This window comes from Primulina eburnea, chromosome 1 (genome assembly GCF_022965805.1).
Source record: "Primulina eburnea isolate SZY01 chromosome 1, ASM2296580v1, whole genome shotgun sequence".
Classification (NCBI taxonomy): Eukaryota; Viridiplantae; Streptophyta; class Magnoliopsida; order Lamiales; family Gesneriaceae; genus Primulina; species Primulina eburnea.
In genome coordinates, this window is record NC_133101.1 from 843887 (window position 1) to 867015 (window position 23129).

At 35.4% G+C, this 23129-nt stretch overlaps 1 protein-coding gene across 6 annotated transcripts; it reads left to right on the plus strand.

The window, feature by feature from the left end:
- Nucleotides 1–349: 349 nt before the first annotated feature.
- On the plus strand, nucleotides 350–22672 carry LOC140832709 (inositol hexakisphosphate and diphosphoinositol-pentakisphosphate kinase VIP1-like). Of its 6 annotated transcripts, none has more exons than XM_073196901.1 (31): nucleotides 350–485; nucleotides 648–768; nucleotides 922–981; nucleotides 1157–1203; nucleotides 1373–1456; nucleotides 2510–2573; nucleotides 3092–3245; nucleotides 4732–4802; nucleotides 5590–5694; nucleotides 6682–6774; nucleotides 7293–7367; nucleotides 8416–8501; nucleotides 8728–8934; nucleotides 9019–9118; nucleotides 9250–9320; nucleotides 10067–10148; nucleotides 10654–10812; nucleotides 10979–11021; nucleotides 11465–11547; nucleotides 14751–14813; nucleotides 14895–14969; nucleotides 15691–15816; nucleotides 16014–16255; nucleotides 16393–16437; nucleotides 16856–16922; nucleotides 19151–19222; nucleotides 19581–19834; nucleotides 19954–20011; nucleotides 21252–21419; nucleotides 21895–21969; nucleotides 22113–22671. In XM_073196901.1, the coding sequence occupies exons 2-31, from the start codon at nucleotides 706–708 to the stop codon at nucleotides 22374–22376; spliced, it is 3156 nt and encodes a 1051-aa protein (XP_073053002.1). In that variant the 5' UTR covers nucleotides 350–485; nucleotides 648–705; the 3' UTR covers nucleotides 22377–22671. The 6 variants fall into 6 exon arrangements, with proteins under 6 accessions (XP_073053002.1, XP_073053082.1, XP_073053164.1 ...); XM_073196981.1 differs by having other exon boundaries at nucleotides 656–768; XM_073197063.1 differs by lacking the exons at nucleotides 14751–14813; nucleotides 14895–14969 and having other exon boundaries at nucleotides 22113–22672.
- Nucleotides 22673–23129: the final 457 nt, after the last annotated feature.

A 23129-nucleotide genomic window follows, 5' to 3' on the forward strand; every position in this document is an offset into this window, starting at 1 on the left:
CTTCCCAAACGGCTCCCTACTTTTTGAATAAACAAAAGCTATAATTTTATAATATCTGCATATTCAGAATCTGAACATATTTTGCTTTAATATTATCTACTCATTTCGTCCCAAAACATATTATAAAAAATTTATCATAATACTTCCTATTTAATTTATTTAAAAAAATTATTAGAATATTAAAGTTTACTCCTCTTTAATTTATTTCAAAAAAATTTCGTACATTTTTTAATGTATTAATTAAATATGAAAACTAAACTATATTATTAGAGACAAAAGATTAAAATTATAAGATAAAAAGATAAATAAATAAAAAAGTGCGTACCCTATAAATTAATCGAAACGAAACCCCCCTCTCTCATGATTCGTATGCAGTAAACGGATACTCTCGCTCGCTCTATTTTTTCTATTTTCGAGTTTGTTGCGTGTCGAAGAGCTTTCATCTCCATTCTCGTGATTGATAAGGCCTTCGCGGGAAGTCCGGGGTATGAATCCTTCTTTTCTGTTGCCGTTCCGGAATTGTTGCATCTTGCCAACAAATTTTTGGCTATTTCCGGTTTCTTCCCTTCGCGCAATGTGTTTTCTACCGCGTTTTGCTTGAGTGGAATTGATATACATGCACTTGCTTTTTTGTGTGTTTTGATTAGTGTTGAAGAATTTGCGAAGTGGAAGGAGTTGCTTTTGTTTTCGTTGTTTCGATTCGAAATGGAGGACGACGGTGTGCCCCGGACGAAGATAACGCTTGGAGTGTGTGTGATGGAAAAGAAGGTGAAATGGGGTTTCGAGTTTCTGCTCCCTTTTCTTAAAACTTTCTACTTTTCGGTACCATGCATATTTAGTTGGAATTGTGTCCGTGAGTAATAATGATTTATTTGATTCTTGACGAGTTTTTCTTCTTCTTTGTTATTCCACATTGCCCAGGCAAATCTGGGGCCGATGTTGCAGATTTTAGAGCGACTACAAGCTTTTGGAGAATTTGAGGTTGTTAATTTGTAAGCTAGTCTAATAATATATGTGTATATATGCACGTATTGCCTGCCTATGTATGTATTTATGATGGATGTTCAACTATGTTAAAGTGGGGCGTTGTTTCTATTTAAGTTAACTTTTTTATTTGAAATAATTTAATTATGATCGTGCTTATGAAATTGCGCAGGTTGTGCATTTTGGGGACAAGGTTATCCTTGAAGATCCTATTGAGAGGTGAATGTTATCTTATTAGAATGCCCAATTTATTGAGCGATGCTTGTTTATATGCTACTTTACAAGTTTGAGATCTTTTTTCTAAGACCAAATCTTAAAATTAGAATTTCCGATGATAAAGTGTACCCTTCTACCTCGTGGATAATGTTTTTAGTGTTATAAATTTCAGCTGGCCAATTTGTGATTGCCTGATTGCCTTCTATTCCACTGGTTATCCTCTGAAGCGGGCTGAGGATTATGCTGCATTAAGGAAGTAAGCTTTATGTTTCGCATTTTCTTATCCTTATGCACAAATTCTTATCGCGGCCCTCGCATAATGTGCTTTTGGGAAGTAATTTTATTTGATTTTGATTATGAGTGATAAGTGCTTCGTACATGGTATCTTCTTTTGTGTTGGTTCTTGCATGCACCATTATGAGAGAAATGTTGATTAAAAAAGTAAACGATGAGGTGGATATTCTTATCCTCACCCTCATATCACGCGTTTTGGGAAGTAGTTTTTATGTGACTCTTGATCAACGATATGTGCTTTGTACATGTTATATTCTCTGTATTGGGTCTTGCAAACACGGTCATGGAAGAAATCAATATTAAAGAGTTAACCATATGCTGGACTATCCACAAGATATAGTTGCTATACTGGTGCAGTAGCCTTTGCGCTACAGTTACAGATGTATGACAGAGTGATACATTTTGATGATTTAACATGTTTACATACAATCATTAACATAATTGATCAACATACTAATTTTGATGCTTCTTTCTCAGCTAAAATTTTAGAATGATCTCACAGTTTCAACTTCATTGGAAACATCTGAAAAATACCAAACCTAGATCAAATAATGAAATGTTATTCTGGTGTTGTGTATGTAAAGGATATGTAAGCAAATGATAAAACTATTTGTTATGTCTTTGTGGAGTAGTGGATGAAGGGGAATACTAGGTGGATGGAAATGTCGGAGGACAGCAGAAGCCACAGGAATTAGTTACTGTGGTGGTTTATGCAAGGAAAGTTTGATCTTTTTAGCTGTGCTTCTTATCAAAGACTAACTCTTCCATTCTTTTACTTAAACTCATAGCCATGGAGATATTAAATTGGAAGTTCAATCTTCCTGGAAAATTTGAAAGACAGAGGAATTCTTTCTGGAAAAAGTGAACTGTTCCATTGAGAAGCCAGCCTCTGCCTGATGTTTTATCTTTTCTAATAATTTTATGTAAAAAATATCATGTGGGCCACATCATGTCATTTTCACAGTTCACAAAGTTTGCTGTCACCCACACTAATTTACCACTCCATTTGTTGTAGGCCCTTTCTTATTAATGAATTGGAACAACAACACCTTCTTCATGATCGAAGAAAAGTGTACGAGGTTTGCATCTTTAAGTCTTCTAGAGAAATCCAATACATGTGTCCCAACGCCTTCAAGACTCTTCATACATTTTATTTGTCAGTCATAGATATCTATGTCTGTGAATAGACAACACAAGTTTTTTCTTTCTTGCAGCATAAGTGACTTCGTTTTGAATTTTCTTCCATCGACAACTTTCATCCCATATACCTTTTTAGGTTACTGGTATTGGCTTCACAGTTAATTGTGAAATTCAGTTATTTATACATTGATAAAAAACGTGGCTCTGCTAAACCGATGCTTTGTATTAAATTTCTCACGTCTCCTTCAGAAGTATGCATTTCATTTTTTGATTGTTATATCATGCAATGAAAGTCCTAGTTACCTATATTCAATTTGGTATCTCTTGTCACCTGTAAATATGTGCATTTAAAATTGATATCAATTAGGTATTTTGAAAAGCAAGTATATTTCTTGCTAATAGCGGTTTTTTGGGATTGAGTGGTGGTGGTGAAATGATAAATTTGTGGCAATTTCAGCGGCTTGAAATGTATGGAATTCCTGTTCCTAGATATGCCTTGGTGAATAGGGAATATCCAAATCAGGAGCTAGATTATTTCGCCGAGGAGGAAGATTTTGTTGAAGTACACGGGAATCGATTTTGGAAACCTTTTGTGGAGAAGCCCATCGATGGTAAGATATCTTTTAATAGCAAATACTGAATTTTCCTTTAATGTCTTTGGGTCATTTTGTTGTAATGGTTGGAACGTAATTGTGATCTCCATCTGCTGCTCTGCTGTGTGAAGTTAAAACCTGATTGCACATTTCCAAATTTGTCCTGAGTTCAATTTGAGTTCATAGGATGTCATAGGTATAACTATCCCCACCGAATACCTATCTTAATTTCTTACCAAATTATGTTAGCTAGCCAATGTTCTGAAAAGGGCGAAGCTTTAAGGTTAAGCTTTATGAGTTTAAGTCGGTTTAGTACGAGATTAGAAGTGAAAAATGTTTTTAGGTTTTATTATATTTTTAATTGTATCAAGTGGATCAAAATATTAAATACAAAACTTAGTAAATTTTAGAATTTTTTATTATCAAGATTCAAGAGTAACCATCAATGGATACTTCAGTGCCTTTAACAGTTTTTATTTAAAAATTTTATATCATCAAATATCTAATATTAAAATTTAACTATATAATAAATAAAATAAAAGTAAACTTAAAAAAATAAATTAAAAATGAACTTAAAATTTTATCTCGAAAGTCCACGCTAATCCCATTTAATATGATCAGCCTAAGGTTGACCGCTTTTGTTCGAATCAAAGCTTTTTCTTCACGCTTAATCGTACTTAATCCGTTCTTTTTGGAACATCAATGGTAGCACATATATTTCTTTTCAGTTAAAATGAAATTAGTTGACTATTTTTTGTCTGAATGCACATCTACTTTCTATTTGTGCGATGTATTATATTTTGATTGCGTGTGAGGTAACATCGGTTATTGCATTGAGTTAGCTTTGCACACTGCTACTACTTTTGGTCATTGCTATAATAGAATAAGGTGCAATAACATATTATCTTTTCTGACTGTAATGCCTGAGTATAAACATCATTGTCTCTCGGATTTAGTCATGGATTGGAATTATGTTTGGTCTTGATAATTGCGATGTAAGAGTGTACTCTTTTTATTAGTTGCGGATTACTTATCAGCTGTTTGTAAACCTTGATATCATTATAATATAATATTGTTTCGACTCAAAAAAAAAATTGTTCAGTTTGCTCTTGCAGTTAATGGTCCGAGAGTCTCTATTGACATCCATTTTATGACATTAGTGCCGATAGAAATTATCGAAACTGGTGCACGTTCTTTTAGAATTTTTAAGGACAATAGATTCCTGAAGATTTCTTGTAACAATAAACTACAAAGAGAAGGAAAAAATGTGGTGCCAGTCTGCCAGAAACTTTTTTATATAATACTCGTATGTGTACGAAAGTTGATAACTTCTCGTGTTCTTATCATAACAGCGACTGATTATGACATTTATTGCATAAAAAATTGTCATTGTGCGGTTTCATGTGAACAGAAAATACGCATGCCACTACAATTTGAGTTGCTTTTTGCGCTTATTATTTTTTATTGTAGAAATGCTTAGCAGTACTCAATTTGATTTGACAAGGTGATGATCACAGTATAATGATATATTACCCTAGTTCAGCTGGTGGGGGAATGAAGGAACTGTTTCGAAAGGTAAGAACTTTTAGATATATTATTTTGTTTATTTTATACTTTAAGGGCTTGTGTTTGACATCATCTTTCCTCTTAAACTGTCGTGTAAATTTGATACTCTTTGGGTGCTTGCTTTGGTAAACTTTTGCGAACAATGAATTATAACCATTGGAAGCTTTTATCAGATAGCAATGCTATAGATTTAATTTGCATGCCATAAATTTGAGTTTTGACCTTTCACTATGTGTAATGCTTGCATTAGAATAGCTATTTGAATGGTGGGTGATGGGGTGGTCCTGATTAAGTCATAGGATGATACTGTTTTTAACTTAACTTGAATGAGTAGAATTCCAAATTTCTTTTTCTCCCCATACACTATTTGACTTTAGTCTCTTTAAATTTGATCTGTTGTTAGCTTTTGTTTTTGTCAAACCGTTCAACCTGAGGACATGCTAAAACTTTCAATTTCTTCTGTATGACATTTGGGCCATTTCACTTGAAATCCACTTATTTCTTGGAATTGAATGCTTGTTTTTCCTGATTCTTTGTGGTGGAGCTTTGAGAATGTAGAAGTAAGAGATATTCCTCAAGGTGTTCTGCATGCATGTTTCCTCCATGTCTACAATTCTTGATTTTACTTACTGATGACGGAAAACACATGGTAATTTAATTAGGAATTAATCGATCCCTTGTTAAAAATGGTCGGAAGACAATATAATCCATTTTCCTTGATTTTTCTTGTGATGGTTTCTCAACTGTTTTCACTCAAAACTCTATATATTTTTTGTATTTCTCACATCTTTCTCAGGTTGGAAATCGTTCAAGTGAATTTCATCCAGAGGTCAGAAGAGTGAGACGTGAAGGGTCTTACATATACGAGGAATTCATGCCCACGGGGGGTACAGATGTGAAGGTTATTTGGTCCTACTATTGGAAAATATTTCTTATTGACGGCATAGTTGTAAAAAATGTGCGCCTGACTGTGCCTAGGCGCAAGGTGCACCTTACGCGCTTGGGTAACCAGGGCTCGCCTCTTGCGGGCTCGCCTCTAAGGCTTGCTAGAGGCGAGAAAAAGTGCGCTTCTGTGAAAATTGTTTTCGAGCAATTTTTTTCCACGTTAACATGACCCAAGACCAATAAGATTAAGCCCATAACCTTTTAATTATTAGAAAACTCTACGTGTATGTATTGACATATTTTTATTCCATCAAAACTCTTAAGCGCAAAGCGCTATCTTTCTAATAATTTTAATCTGCACAGCCTTAATTTTTTTCTTCTCTTTGCAATTTCAATTACAGTGCTTCTATATTACTTCTTTAATTACTACAGTGCTCAATTTCTTTGGTTTTTTTTCTTTATTTTATAAATATATTAACCACCACTGTTTTTCTTTCTTTTTTTACTGCAATTTAACTCCAAGACATAGCCAACTTTTCATCTAATGTTTTCTTTAAGAAGACAAAGAAGGTTAATGATTAGGTAATTGATTTTTTTAAAAAAAATTACATTTTATATTTGTTAATAAATTTTTTATTTTAATTATTGTTTAATTTTCTGTGAAATATATTTCGATGTATATAAATTTTAGTTAAATTCACCTTAAATATTTGAATTCTTACAATTTATGCTTAGTGCGCCTTACTTCGATATGGCGTGCGCTTCAGGCTACATGACACTTGTGCGTTTTAATGCGTCTTGATTAACTATGATTGACTGTCATCCCATCTTGCTTCCTGGGAAAAGAATTATAAATTTATACATAGTAATGGAAGCGTGGGTAGAGGAGAAGATGATTCATATTTGTTTGACATGTTATATATCTGATATTGTTTTTATTAATCAATCAAGTGATGTTTCTCTTTATATTTTTTGATCAATTCACATTCTTCTTGTGTAACAGGTGTACACAGTGGGCCCTGAGTACGCTCACGCTGAGGCGAGGAAGTCTCCTGTGGTTGACGGTGTTGTGATGAGAAATCTGGATGGTAAAGAAGTAAGTATCTCCCTCATTTACAAGCATAACTTATATACATATTTTACGTAATTGTCCTTTTATCTTTTAGGAATAGAATTCTCAAGCAATTTGGCAACTCATCCTTCTATAACTTGTTGGTTCAGCCTTCCTAGTAGTCCATTAAGTAATGGCTTTTCAATTGTATTTGTTTCTCTGAAATCCCTCACATCCAATAACTTCAACTGAATACTTCTTAACCTGCTTGCTATTCCTTCTCAGGTTGTCTATTTGTAAGCTCTCTGCTTCTGATTACATGTTACTCTATGTTTATATCATATGTAAACCACTGCATTCAACAATTACCTTATTTATTCTACGTAAGTGAGAAACAGGCACTCACATAGATTTCCTGCAATAATTATGATATTAACTTGATAGAGTTTTCGTTACTTGCTAAATACAAATTAAGTTGCTGGTTTGTGAACTTCTTTACTTCAAATTCAAAGCACTGGATTCACTTAAATTTCCTCTCTCGACTTTGAAATTACCTTATGTAGGTTAGATATCCAGTTCTACTAACTCCCACTGAGAAGGAAATGGCAAGAGAGGTGTGCTGCGCATTTAGGCAAGCTGTAAGTTATTTAATGCTTCAACTCTTTATTTATTCTCAAATTGTCAGACATGTTTTCATGAAGTTTGGGAAAATTTCAATGACAGACAACTTACTGTACCTATTTTCCATCTATCTTTCATGCCCCCTGCGACTGTCACTGCCGTAGCTATTTCTGCATGTTGAAGGTCATTTGAACATCTGAACGGGATAAATGAAAAATAATTTGTATTATTCCATTGAATCACGCTACATACATACCGATCCTGACTATGATTATTGTACTCTTCATGTATGAGTTCAAATGCTAAGCTATTACGGTTTTCGTTCCGATGGTGCTATATCATTTTGTATTCATCACCCTTACACATTTTTTCTGACTTTTTCCTTGGATTCATCTTCAAATTTCTTTTTCTTCTCATGGATAAAAGTCTGACCACACTTGTTGGTTTGGTATTTGAGTGGCAAATGGTCTTAATATCTATGAGTGTGATGTGCTGATAGAGAGTTTCTTATCAGGTCTAGCTGGTTATCATTATCTCTTCTTCAAAAACTTTTATAACCTATGTATTGCCTGCTTGAACCAGCTTTGTATATGCCTCTGATAAAACGAGTAAGCCTTTTTCTGTTCATCTCCCCGGGGGAAACATATCGATATTGTTTTATTACTGTTTCTCAGAAATCTATTTTTGACTCACTTTCATAATTCATATTTCACAGAACAATCATATTCTATATATAACTTTTTGTCACTTCCAAAATAATTCTATGATTATATTATATTCTATGTGATATTCAATATTTTTAAATTTTTAAATGAGTATTAAAAAATTAAATAATCTAACACATTCTCACACAATATGACATCAGACATATACATATCAAATTTCTCATTCCAGAAATACAGCCAAACGTTTTTTACATTCCACAAATTATCTCCCACATATACATTTACTCGAAATATTTTCAAGAAATAATGGAAAAATAACCAAATATGCCATATAATTCTTTCAATGACTGCACACGTAACAGTTCAAGTGAAAACCTATTTTCTCTTGATGTTATTTCAGGTTTGTGGCTTCGATCTCTTGCGTTGTGGGGGACGTTCCTATGTCTGCGATGTTAATGGATGGAGTTTTGTCAAGAATTCTTACAAGTAACTTTTTCTGTTAGCTTCTTTCTTTCTCCATATTTCCTAGTCGTAATGAGTTATGTTTTATTTATTGGAGTTTTTCGAAAGAATACTTAAATTCTGGTTGTTGATATGCCTTTATTATTTGGTCTTGTCTCTTGTTGTTTTTTGTTTATAATTTTCCTCTTCTTATTCATTGGATTGACTTCTGAATTAGTACGACGGTTTGTACTGTACTTGTCAAATGCAGATATTATGATGATACTGCTTGTGTGCTGAGGAAAATGTTTCTTGATGCAAAAGCCCCACATCTTTCATCTACAATTCCTCCAACTTTACCATGGAAGGTCAACGAGCCAGTTCAGCAGTCTGAAGGACTGACACGCCAAGGAAGTGGGATAATAGGCACCTTTGGGCAATCTGAAGAGCTACGATGTGTTATCGCTGTTATCCGTCAGTAAGATGCATTACCTATTGTTAATACTGGTAATGATTATTGCTCGCATGGTTTTCCCTTGAGAAATAATTTTTCACTGAACAGTGGTGACCGAACTCCAAAGCAGAAAGTGAAGTTAAAAGTTACCGAGGAAAAACTTTTGAATTTAATGTTAAAATATAATGGGGGAAGACCTAGAACAGAGGTGCAGTTGATATTTCTCCATCCTTCCCATCTTGTTGATTTTTTCAGTTTAATATATACATAATGTGTTTCAGCTTTTTCTTCAAAAAAAAAAGTGTTTCAGCGTTAAAACTCTTTTAAACCATTCTGCAGACAAAGCTGAAAAGTGCTATTCAGTTGCAAGATCTTTTGGATGCGACGCGTATTTTAGTGCCTCGTACCAGGTGTGGGAATGATGCACTTAATTTTATTCCTATAACAGCCCTACAGATTTGTGAATGAGATTTATTCTCATATTGATGTGTTTCTTGTACAATAAGTTTGTACTCTCCTATTGATTTTAGGATCTGCATTTGATTAACATTACCTCTATCAGACAATTTCTGTATGTCGCTAGAATGAAGGTATTCTGACATTCAATTTGAATTTGTCTGTGATTGTTCTTGAGATTTAAATGAGCTTGAGTTTTGTCAATGTTCTCTGCATGAATGGAAATCCACTTGCTGTTATAATTTGCCTGTTTCCTTTGTCCACCCCGAAATAACACATCATGTAAGAGCTATGTTGCTGGCACAGGTGCATGTTCTGGTGGAATGATTTTGATCTCTTAGGCTTATTACTTTGAGCGGAAATCTTCTGCTCTTAGAAAAATGTATAGTATCAGTGGAATCAAAAGTTCCAATTTTTCCCCTACTCTCCTTGTTTACATTTTGGGAGATAGCAGCTAGAGACAAGTTTATCAGACACTTCATATGTCATTCCTTTTGAAATGCAAAGTCTTGAAACCTTGAGAGCTTTATTGTTGTAAAAAGATGTGCTGATAAATTTAAATCGAGGGCTTGCTTCATTATTTTCTTTGTTATTCTTTTTTTCTTTATTCATACATTGTTGAAAAATGAGAAAGTGCATAGTCTCTCCTTGTTGAATTTGCTTTAGATTGCTTTGAAGTGATGATAAAACTATTACCCAGACCTGACAGAGAGAGTGATAGTGAAGCTGATGACATTGAGCACGCTGAAAAACTTCGCCAAGTGAAGGCTGTGCTTGAGGAGGTTCATTCAAATATATCCTTTACTGTGGATTTCAAACTTTGTATTCGCTATTTTTTTTTTTTTGCAAATTGAACTTGCAAATGATGTTTAAATAAGTATACTCAGAATCTCTGTCTGCATGTTCATTTATAGCTTCACAAAATTGAGGAACACCATGGATCGATCCATCGTCAATTTTCTCGGTCTGTTTCATTGAAAGCTGTGGCATTTCCTTTGAAATCGATAAAATTTTGTTCAAAGGAATGCATGGGATGAAACTTTTCGTGTACTTTTCAGTTCTCTAAGATTCTTAGTCACGTGGCTCAAAATTCTTGGTGTGATGCCTGTCATAGTTAATTTTTTTTCTTCTGAAAGCATAACCTTTTTTTGTATTAATCTTTACACTTGTGGTAGGTTATGTATTGGAATTTCATGTTAGTTTATACCTTTTTGCTATTTTTTTATGACATTAAATGACTAAGTTTTCCTTGATATGATAAAAAGTTGTTGATGCTTTTATTTCTAGGGAGGACATTTCTCCGGGATTTATCGGAAAGTCCAACTCAAGCCATTAAAGTGGGTCAAAGTTGTGAAAAATAATGGGGAAGGGGAAGAAGAAAGGCCTACTGAAGCCCTGATGGTTCTTAAATATGGTGGTGTTCTTACTCATGCTGGCAGAAAGCAGGTGACTGCTTTATTGCATCACACATGATACTTCATTTCCTTTTGTTGCAACTTGATAGTTTGGTCTAATTTTCATTTGTATTTGAAGATAATTGGAATTTGTGCTTAGCTTTTGCTATCAAATAATTCTCCCTTCCTGCTTTATACTCATTAATTTTTCTTGGCAGGCTGAAGAGCTGGGGAGGTATTTTCGGAATAATATGTACCCAGGTTAGCAGTTACTTGCCAGCATCTCCTGACATGCACTTTTCTGCACAGGAAAGCATGCAATCAATGATTGCTTTTTTCCCATCTTATTTATGTTGTCTACAATTCGTGTATTAATTTGTTTGAGATTGTCCTAAGAATACATGTCACTTAGTGTCAGGGGCTTGTAATTTTCAAATTTTCTCTTCTTGCATTGCAGTAAACATTTTTGATGAGAACTTCTTTTTTTCTTCATTGATTTTATGTTTTCTGAAAGTTGATGAAATGATGAATAGTGTCTAACTTATAGTGCAAGCAATCTTTTGTTGTCTGTCACTTTGTAATAGGGTTATACTTGGGGAGCATGATCCTTCTCGTTGATGTGATCGGGCAACTTTTTCTTCTATTTATGTGGAATTGTCGACTTTCTCGTAATTTTTAAGAAGTCTTCTGGTTTCTCTTTTCAGGTGAAGGCACTGGCTTGCTCCGTCTTCACAGCACATATCGTCATGACTTAAAAATATACAGCTCCGATGAGGGTCGTGTTCAGGTTAGGCTTTCAGATACAATTTATGCATCCCACGAATTTTCCAGAGCTACTTTCTGTGGGGAATATTTTTTCACACATTATATAAAAAAATATGTCCTCGTGTTTTTCGTTTTCTCATGTAAAACCCCGTTCAACAATTTCAGATTGAGCTTTTCGTTTCCAAAATATCTCTAACTTTATGTGTTAATAAACTATCAAATATATTTTACTATTCACACATATCTATTAAATAAATAAATTAACTAAATATATTTTTACTTTAATCATTGAATTTATTATTCACATGTTATCTAATTTGATTGTACTATATTGCCTATAATTCAAAAAATAAAAGATATAGCTGCAATATAAAAATAAGGTCTCTGATTTCTTAGTATTTTTTAGTATAATATAACATTGCCGATTTTCAAAATCATGATTTTTGGTATAAAAATAGGGAAAAAATGTCATTTTTAGTCATGTATGTGTTGAATTGTGACATTTTTTGTTTTATATATATTTTTGAATAATTATAGTCCTGTAACTATGTTGCAACTATCAATTTTAGTCATAGTCATAGTCATAATCATGTAATTAAATGACTAATATTATCGTTAAATTTATAGTTACATTGTTAGACACGCTTACAAGTTTCAAACGATTTTTGTAATCATGTAGATATAAAAATTTAATGACAGTATTAGTAATTTAATTACATGATCTAAATTAGTCGACACAGTGAAAGGAATACGATTGATTTAATAAAAGATACAAGAATAAAAATGTGACACCTCAATATATACAAGACTAAAATTGACATTTGACCTAAAATAATCTTGTAAATATTTGATTCTTTAGGTCAGTTTTTTCAAATCATATCATTAAATTAAAGAATTTGTGTTAACAATTATCATTTGTCAAGTTGAGAGGGGCATTTGTGAAGAAAAATATTTTGTTTTTGAATTTTGGGTTTTTTGGTTTGAAAAATATTAAAATGCGTTTTTAGACAAAAAAAATATCAATGGCTTTTTAGATATGATTAGTTTAGAAATTTGCCCTTTCTCTTGTTACTTCTATTAATTGTTTATGAAACAAGAGTTGAATGAACTAATTTAGGAAATCATAATCAAGAAAATCTATAATTGAAACATCCATGTCCTGTTAATTCTATTTTCTTATCGATTATTGAATGATCAACTAAAGAATACAGTCAGATTATAATTTCAATATATTCAGAATATCTTCATAAAATCTCCAACATTCCCCCTCAAGCTTAAGAATAAATATTTTTCTTGATAAGTAGGCTTTCTTGACTTTGCTTAGTGAGGCTTTTCGTGAGGATATTTGTTTCTTGTTCAAGAGTTGATACGTAGCATAGAACGATGCCACCTTCCTGAATTTCATTCTTGATTAAACTTCGACCGATCCTTACATGTTTCATTCTTTCATGCTGAACTGGATTTTTAACAATGTTGATGGCAGATTTGCTGTCACTACGCAACTTGATGGGTTTGAGAATAGGGATTTCCAAGTCTTGCATGAGTCTTTCAAGCCATATAACTTCACATGCTCCTTGAGCAATGGCCTGAAACTCTGCTTCAGCACTACTCCTTGCCACAACTGCTTGTTTTTTACTACTCCTTGTAACCAGGTTGCCCTACAAATTGGTTCCTGAAGTCAACCTGCAATCTTCACTTTCTGCCCAATCAGCATCAACATATCCTTCAATACTTCGTTCTCGATCTTTTGAAACATTATACCTAATAGCCTCTAGATGTCTGTGAGTAGGTGAATGCATGTACCGACTCTCTACACTCACAGCATATGCAATGCCAGGTCGTGTAAGAGACAAATAAATCAGCCTACCAACTAGTCATTGGATATCTTCCCTTGTCCACATGAGGCTCGGCATCTTTGATCTTGCTTTTCAGTTCCTTTTAACCGGGGTTCCTACTGGTTTGCATCCCAACTTCCCGGTTCCTTCTAATAGCTCAAGTACGTATTTCCTCTGAGAAACGAAAATGCTATCTTTACTTCTTGCAACTTCCATGCCTAGGAAATATTTCAGACCTTTAACTTGGAATTCTTCTTTCAATTTCTCTTTAAGCCTCTGAATCTCAATAATATCCGATCCTTGGTTCAACGATTGATTTTGCTGAGGAGCTCGTGGCCTTCGACATTAGGTGTGAAGTGGTTCCTAAAGTCCTAGTTCTCCCCCTGAATCTTGACGTGAGATAGGAGTAGGAACTGAACTTAGCTTCGAGTAGGTAAGTGGTGCATTTGAGTCATCATGTGGTGCGCAAAAAGATAAATTTTGTGAGATAAGAAGCGACACAGTGGGATTCCAATGACCGGCTTCATCAAGACTCCCCCTGCAGACGGGTGTGGTGATAAAACATCGTGTGTTCAAAAAGTTACGTCGCGCGAGACAATTTTCATGAAAAGAATGTATCCCTTTTGGGCAAAGACACACTTAAATGCCCGAGGGTGGAGTTTGTTGCGGTGGGTTGTTTATTGTGGACGTACATTGTGGAACCAAACACTTTTGGGGACAAGGAATTAAATAGGTTGAAGTAAGAATTGCCTTCCCAAATAAGAGCTAGGAACATAACTTGTGAACATTACGCGGGATACTTCTAACAAATGGCTGTTCTGCCTCTCGGCAGCTCCATTTTGTTTAGGTCTACACAAGAAGTTCGATGATGTATTCCATGATCCCCCAAATATTGAAATAATTTTTGTGAAAAATATTCCCGTCGATCATCAGTATGTAGATATTTGACTGTAATATATTGAGAACAAGCTTGTGAAATTGTTTGAACCAATCAAATGCCTCAGATTTATTTTTCATCAAGTACACCCAAGTGCCCAACAAACTCTGATATGGTCGTCAATGAATGTTATGAACTATTGGGTTCGAGTCAAATTATGTGTACGAGGAGGAATCATTGTGAATTAACTGAAAATGTCGTGAGGGTTTGTACGAGAAGGAAATCCTAATCAAGAAAATCTCTAATTGATACATCCAAATCCTGCTAATTCTACTTTGCTATCCTGACTAATCAACTATGGAATAACACAATCAGAATATAATTTCAATAAGTTCAGAATATCTTCAGAAAATCTCCAACAGTTTACAAAATCCATTCTGGCTCGCTCGCGTGTGGTTAAATATTTAAATGTTATGTGTCTTGCTTTATGATCGTTTACTTTATACGTGTCAGATGTCAGCTGCTGCTTTTGCTAAAGGTCTTCTTGACTTGGAAGGACCGCTGACACCTATTTTGGTGGGTGACTTGAATTCTCTTATCACCATTTCCTGAGTTGTTTTCTGTAGATGCCATTTTACTGTATTATTCGTTTTTAAGGTTTCACTCGTTAGCAAAGACTCCTCAATGTTGGATGGGCTTGAGAACGCGAGTATTGAGATGGACGAAGCTAAGGTTTGTCCTGAAAGCTCGAACTTTTGTTTTATGGTATGCTTTTGGAAGGTCAGAACCAAGGTTGAGAACACAGCTAGTAGTATTTAACAGACAACTTATATTTAATAATTTGAATGCAGCCACAGCCATCGGTGCAATGCTCGATCTTTCACTTATAATAAGCATGAGATTATCGCAGTTTCAGTTTGGTATATGTATCTTTAAGTATCACAATAAAATCCTGCCACATTCATGGGTTCAATTCAGTGTTATCTAGTTCTTTTAGGACCTCTGCTTTAATTTTTTTACCTAGCTCAGCAACCATAAGAATTTCATGTTTTCTTAAGTTATTTGATATCTCAATGCTGGATGATTCATATTGTTATGTGGTTAATTTGATGATTTGTATTAGATACCATGATATGGCACATGAAGATTATGGCACTAGCATAGAAATTTATTTTCCATATTCTGTTATTAAATTTCTTTTTGCCTTATGTCATCATTTACACGTAGTTGTATTTTAAAGCATTTTGCTCTCTTTTGATTCACCCCTAAAAATATGAGGCTGCTTCATTTCATGGTGTTATTTTTATACCTGTGTTATGGAAAGTAATGGAAATTGTATTAAGTTTAAGAAAATTCGAGTTTTGCCATCGAATTTATTGAAAGGAAAACAATTTTCAGAGTCCTGAAATTTAACCTTTTCCCTTCAACACATTTTTGTTTGCCTCTTTGACAGGCTAGGTTAAATGAAATTATAACTTCTGCAACAAAAGCTGATCACAACAGTGTCTTGCCAGAAAAACCTTGGATGGTTGATGGGGCTGGAGTTCCTCCAAATGCATCCGAGCTTCTACCCAAATTGGTATAAAGTTTTCGCATCCTGTAAATGTTACTCTTGGAAAATTCATGTTTCATATTTTTTCTTACCAAGCTTTGCTCTCTCAGCTCTCTCTCTCTTTTTTTAATTCCACTAGCTGCTGCACTCCTTGGTGTTCAGGAAGCTTCATTTTATTTTTCTACTTGTGTGTTAATTTGCTAAGCACGATTCACTACTATTAGGTGGAACTAACCAAGATGGTCACTGAACAAGTTAGACTTCTAGCCAAAGATGAGGATGAGGAACTTGCAGATACAAGTTCGTACAATGTATACCTTCCGTATGATCAAGCTAAGGCACTTGGTAAAACCAATATAGATGTTGACCGGATTGCTGCGGGGTTACCTTGTGGTAGTGAGGGATTTCTTCTCATGTTTGCTCGGTGGAGAAAACTTGAGAGAGATCTGTATAATGAGCGCAAAGAGTAAATATTCTATTTAAAATTTTTTCCTTCTCTCCTTTTCACCTGTGATATAGTTTTGCAACTCATTCCTTCTTACCATATTTGGCCAATATCTCCATTTCTTGAATTTAACCAACCACCAATTTTTTTAACTGCAGGCGGTTTGACATAACTCAAATTCCAGATGTTTATGATTCATGCAAGTAAGTATATATGTCGTATGATCATATTATCACTGGTGTCTTCTGGGTAAAGAAGCTTTCTCACTGAAACGAAACAATGAGACAATATGCTTGTGATGTGTGGAAAATATTTTTTGGGCGCTATTATATTTAGGATAACTGCCTTTCTGTTATTTGCTTGTATCTTTTGCTTTACATAGGCTGCTATAAAAAGAGGATGGGGCTGGGGTGATGGGAATTCGTGATTTATGTGGCTTTACTTCTATATAACTTGAATTCATTTGGATTGTGCATGACTATGAACAGCACGATCTTTCTGCATTTGGATTCATGACAGAAAAATTTGTTCTGTTGGGTTGTTTGCGTTGGACATCGTAATCGAGTCTTGCTGATCATGTCCCTCCTGTGGCTCTGAAATTTTTCCTTTACCTCTTGACAGATATGATCTTCTGCACAATGCACATTTAAATTTGAAAGGACTAGACGAGCTCTTTAAAGTTGCCCAGGTGTGGAATTGTTAACGATTGTAATACGTACTTGCTCTAGAGGGAAAATAACCCCAATCCCCCTCACCTCCTCCCCACAGTCTGAGAAGAAAAATCAAACGGAAAAAGTAAAAAGAAAAAGTAATTTCTCTTCTTTTTGTGATGCCATAAACTTCAGACCATAGTTGTCAAGGGCGCAAGGCGCGCCGAGGCGCACAAGGGCTCTGGAGCCTGAGGCGCAAGGCGCAAGGTGAGGCGTGCGCCTTACCGAAGCAAGGCGCACGTTTTTAAAATTTAAAAAAAATATTTATCTTAGATTAATATATATTAAAATATGAAATAATTAAGTTACAATGTCACACAAAGCAACAAATAATTAATAAGTTCATAATAATAAGTAACTTGATTAAAATTCTTCCATCATCCAACTGTCGTCGCGTTGTTGGATGTAATTCTGTTGCAGTTTGCAAAGCTCTTGTCGCTTATTTAATTTGTTAACTGGGCTGCTAGGGTTTGGTGTTGGGGTCGGCCTTTTACATTTTAAGTTAATACTAAAAAAAAACAGAGAAGTTACATTTTAAGTTAATATTACAAAGGCGTGCCTAAGGCGCGCCTGAGAGCCTTTCCAAGGCGAGCCCAGGCGCGCGCCTGGGCTCGCCTTTGTAAATTGTTGAGCCTGGGATTGCCCCAGGCGCAACACCCACGCCTGGTGGCGCCTCTCGCCTCTCGCCTTTGACAACTATGCTTCAGACCACGCCCTCTTGTGTTTCTCTGTGAAGGCAAAACATCTATTCAGTTGGTGTTGTGTGTCCACTAATTATCAGGATTTCCAGAGTTTCTGTAGATCTTTATCTGCAGTTAGATGTGCTGTTACAACTGATTTTTGTACACAAATATCCTTGTGGAGTATTGGGGCCTGTGCGTTATGATCCCAGGTTTTGATCATGTTATTGGATAATCAATGTAATTGGGATAGGGTTTCGAAGCTCGTTTTAAGAGAATCTCGCAATCTCACATTCACTGTTTGATTTTAGAATTCTGGATATTTTTATTCCTTGCAACAATGGTCATTTAAATACAAGGAAGAAAATTAATTTCCCTAGTGCCGTAATCCCCCTATCCATGACTAGAATGCAAGTAATATTTTAAAAAAACTAAATAATATCTTTCTAATTAATTCTTTATTTCTGAATCTTCCACCACTTCATCTTTGATTTCAGCAGTTTGTCTTTACTTCTTGCCCATCACATCTGCTTACCCTTAGAAATCGTGCTTGTCCTCGAGCACGAAAAAGAGAGATTCCGGGATCTTCCAAATTGTTGATGCTCTCTTTCTATTCTGAAAAATTCTCCACCACTTCAAGAACAATTGTTGTAGGAGTATCTCAAGGATTACGAGCAAAGGACAATAATTCATAAATTCTCCTCAGTTTTAACTTTGGACGATCTTGTTCCCATTTGAGAACCCCATCACACTCAAAGTGGAAAGAGGCCTATCCTTCCTTTCTTTCTTCGGTTTGTGGTGGTGTCAAACAAACTTGTCACATTGACTAAGATCAGGTCTAATTGGCTATTGTATGGGGAAAATCTAGCTTCAAATTTTGAGGTACTTTTGATAAGTCACCCTCACTGTCTCGAATCTCTATGTCCTTCAGAATGCTGGTCGGTGGGGCCCTGTTTATTGCTGCTGTCTTTGCCCCGATCTTCCTATCGCATGGTTGACAGACATTTGGATATCTCATCCAATTGATCAAGAAGAGCTTGCTGCCTTCTTTTATTGGCTGCCATGTTCTCTTAATAAAACTTTACAAAAGCTTCGAATTGTGGCTGGTAGTGCTTGGAATCCCCCCATGTAGGCTGGCTTTGATACCAACTTTGTTATAGTCTCGGGTTTGAATCATGTTATAGGATGATCAATATATTTTGGATAGGGTTTCGAGGCTCGTTTTGAGAGAACCTTGCGATCTCACATTCACTATTTGATTTTAGAATTCTGGATATGCTTATTCCTTGCAACAATAGCCATTTAAATACAAGGAAGACAATTAATTTCCCTAGCTAGAAATCTGCCGTAATTATGGCTAGAATGCATGCGATATAAAAAAAAAGAAAACTATATAAAATCCTTCTAATTAATTCTTTATTTCTCAATCTTCCACCACTTCATCCTTCATTTCAACCGTTTGTCCTTAATTCTTGCCCATTACGCTGATACTCAAAATTTTGATGACTCCGCAAAATTTTTTACAGTTACTTGCTGATGGTGTTATTCCAAATGAGTATGGAATCAATCCGAGGCAGAAACTAAAGATTGGATCCAAGGTAATTCAAGTGTTTGCATCTTTACCTATTTCAATATACTTTCTATCTTGCTCATGAAATTTCATAGTTTTCGTACAATTTATCTGGATAAATTGCATAGAGCTTGGCAAACGACATTTTTTTTCCATAAACCTAGGTTGATGTAGTGGATAAATTGTATAGAGCTGAGCAAACGACATTTTTTCCATAAACCTAGGTTGATGTAGAAGAGAGTGGTGGCAGGTTTTTCTTGTTGCTTAAATGAACAAATTTATTGTTGATAAAGTAACTTTTTTGCCTCAAAAACATGCGTGCATTGTTCTATTTCGTATCTTTGCAAATCATTCATAGTAGTAAAACTCTGTCAATGAAATTTCAGATTGCTCGTCGTTTGTTGGGAAAAATTTTGATCGACTTGAGAAATACACGTGAAGAAGCAGTCAATGTTGCAGAATTGAAGAATAATCAGGAGAATGATCCTACATTTCCTATAACTGGAAAAGACGATACAGATTATCATTCAAAGTGTAACGGTAAATTTGAAGGCGCCAGAAGAGCTAGTTTTACTAGTGATATGTCACTGGATCAAGATGATGATGATGACAAAGAAACTAAATACCGTTTGGATCCAAAGTATATGTTCTGATGGATTTTATTATTCACATTTGTCCAGGAAGATTGAATCTCAATTTTGGAATGTTTTATAATAAGATATCTTCTGTTCAATTTATTAGCTTTTGCTTCATCTTCAGATACGCGAATGTGAGAACACCGGACCGCCATGTGCGAACGCGGCTCTACTTTACATCTGTGAGTGAATTATTCCAGTTGTACAATTTGTTTCTACTTTAGTTGTATTTATTAACTAATGATTATAGAAGGCTTCAAAAGTGGACCGAGTAAATAATTTTTCTGAAAAATAGTGTTTAGATCCTCAGTTTTAAAATCAAACATCAATGTGAATCCAAGTACACACATGCATCATGAATAAAATGAAATTATGAAAAATAGGGCGAGTGTATCATGTGATTTAACATATGAAAAGTCGAGGAGAGAGACCAAATATGTGCTGGTGCGTTTTTCGGTCTAATTGGATTAGTCGTGGCATACTTTCAAGAATATTGTTCATGGGCAGTGTAGTGTGCTGCTTGTTACCAAGGTTGTAAATGGCGGAAGGCGGTGGCGGGACGGTCGGTGACCGCCTACCGTCTTAGCCGCCTAGGCGGTTGAATTTTTTTAAGTAATTTTTTTATAGATAATCATGCTATATAATCATTTTTATATAAAATGTGCAATTAAATAATGTTTAAGCACAAAATATAATATCATCTAGATAATGTGCAATTAATAAAGATTCATCATCATATTAATGCTATTATGCTAACAAAGTAATATAATTATTTTTACCAAAACACTAAGTTTATATTTTTTAATTATTTTTCTGACTGCCGGCGGCGGCGGGCGGATTGTGTGTGGTGGTTGAGAGTTAAGAGTTGAGAGTGAAAATCAAAAATAAAATAAAGTAAGGTGTGTTAGTGTTTTAATATTTAAAATTAGTTGACTTTGACTATGTTTTTAAAATTGTTTGACTACAACTTAAAAATCTTGACTGCATGTCTCGGCCGCCTAGCCCGCCTGCTCGTCGCATAGACCCGCTCGACCAGCCTGCTCGCCGCCTCGACCCGCCTCCTCAACGCCGTATAGCTTGGCCCGCCTAAAACACCCGCCTCATGCATAGGCGGTGCGGTCGAGGGCCGCCTACCGTCTAGGCACCGCCTAGGCGGCCGTCTCGACCGCCATTTAAAACACTGCTTGTTACTAATAGTATAATAGTTGATGCGGACAAGATCTGGATCTATTTTTTAGCATATCATGTTAATGTATATTTGGATATTTTTTTCCTGTGAGGAGCTTCTATTTGCCACTTGCATGTGCTGCCATCCTAAAGAGATTTATAATTATAGAAGATTTGTTCAGTTTCTTTGTGCTTTAGTTTGCTTCTTTAATATTCCATTCAAATTATATTGATTGTTTTATTTTGAAATGGTAGGAATCTCATATCCATTCCTTGATGAATGTTCTTCGTTATTGCAATCTGGATGAATCTCTTCAAGGAGAACCTGGCATTGTTTGTGATAATGGATTGGAGCGTTTGTGTAGGACTAAGGAGCTTGATTACATGAGTTACATTGTTTTGAGATTGTTCGAGGACACGGAGGTTGGTGTCTGGAATCTAATTTTCTCTTGTTGTTTAAGTGGAATTGTATGTAACCTGAATGGAACCACATAAATAGCTTTCATTTTATTTTTGGTGCATAGAATTTGTCTCATTAGATGAGAGCAACATTGCACTCGTAATTACGACGCATGTTCAGAATTGTGCACCCTACAAAGAGAGATTTAAGATGGTAGAACTATAGTAATTTTACTAATGTTTCCCTGTCGAGTTATGACATAGTTTGGCAGCAATCACCGACTTTGAATTAGGGGGCATAAACTGTGCTCCATATTTTTTTGCAGTCTTAAAGTGACAATTTCTTTTACTCAGTTTGAATGGGATTGTGACAGATCCAATACCCAATCACTGAATTCCCATGGTGTTGAAAAATGTCATCCCAGAAGTTGCATGTTCAAAACTAATTCTGTTGGCTGATAGTTTACTCATCTTTGGTAGTATCTAAACTCGAATGCAGGTGGCTTTAGAAGATCCCAAGAGATTTAGGATAGAGATGACTTTTAGCCGTGGTGCAGATTTATCCCCTTTGGAGGTAACTTTAATTTGTGACATTATTATCATGGAAATCCTTCTGACAACATCATGCTTCTGTTTTGCACTTTCTGGTCGTGGCGTGAGCAATTGGGAATTCTTGGAGTTTCTCGGTGAGCTAGCTTTTTGTTTCATTTTTGGCAGAGCAATGATAGCGAGGCAGCTTCACTGCATCAGGAGCACACATTACCAATTATGGGTCCTGAGAGGTTGCAAGAAGTCGGATCGTGTTTGACCTTAGAGATGATGGAGAAGATGTTTCGTCCATTTGCTATGCCAGCGGAAGATTTCCCCCCTCCATCCATTCCTCAGGGATTCTCAGGCTATTTTTCCAAAAGTGCAGCAGTTTTAGAACGCCTCGTAAATCTTTGGCCCTTTCACAAGTATGGAAACGCTAACGGGAGATAGTACGTTCACATTAACTTCAACTTTTTACGGTCTTGTCCGAGGTTCATCTACTTAGAGTCTAAAGGCATCGGTACAAAAGAATCTGAAGGAAACATGAGAAGAAACGACGCCTACAAAACTGGCCATTATTTCATTTTCTTTTACCTTATGTTGCAGTTTGTGGTCTTCATTCGTTCTTGTGTATAGTATTCAGTAGTCAGACATAATTGTAAGGCTCTTTTCCGATGGAATCTTTCTACTAACAAGACTCACCCCCACTTAATGGAAATACGAACGAAACTGTTGAATCTCACTTTCATGCAAGCACTCGAGTACTTTTTTTCCCTTATTCCTACTCTTTGAATCCAGATCATATGTGGCTCTCTACCACAATCATCTTTGCATTCCAGTCCAAGATCTTGTAGTCGAGCTGTAAATACTTTGATATGTTACAGACGCATTTGGAAGAATTGGAACTCCCCAACACTTGAATGTAACGCCTCGCCTCTGTATGTAAATCTAGCTTCATTATGTGTTAACTTGTGGGTCAGTATTCAGAAACCAAAAATGTATCTTCCAGAAATCAAATGGCAATTGGGCCTTCAGAGGAAAAGGGATTTCAACTTTCCCTTTGTGGTGTGGGGAAACAGGCCCGTTGCTGGCGGAAACCCACTCTGAATTTAATTTTGGTAATTCCAAATGCAAATCACGTTGCAAATTTTGAAGCTCGAAGCGGAGTTGTTGCTCATGTTGCGTTAGGTATATATTAAAAAA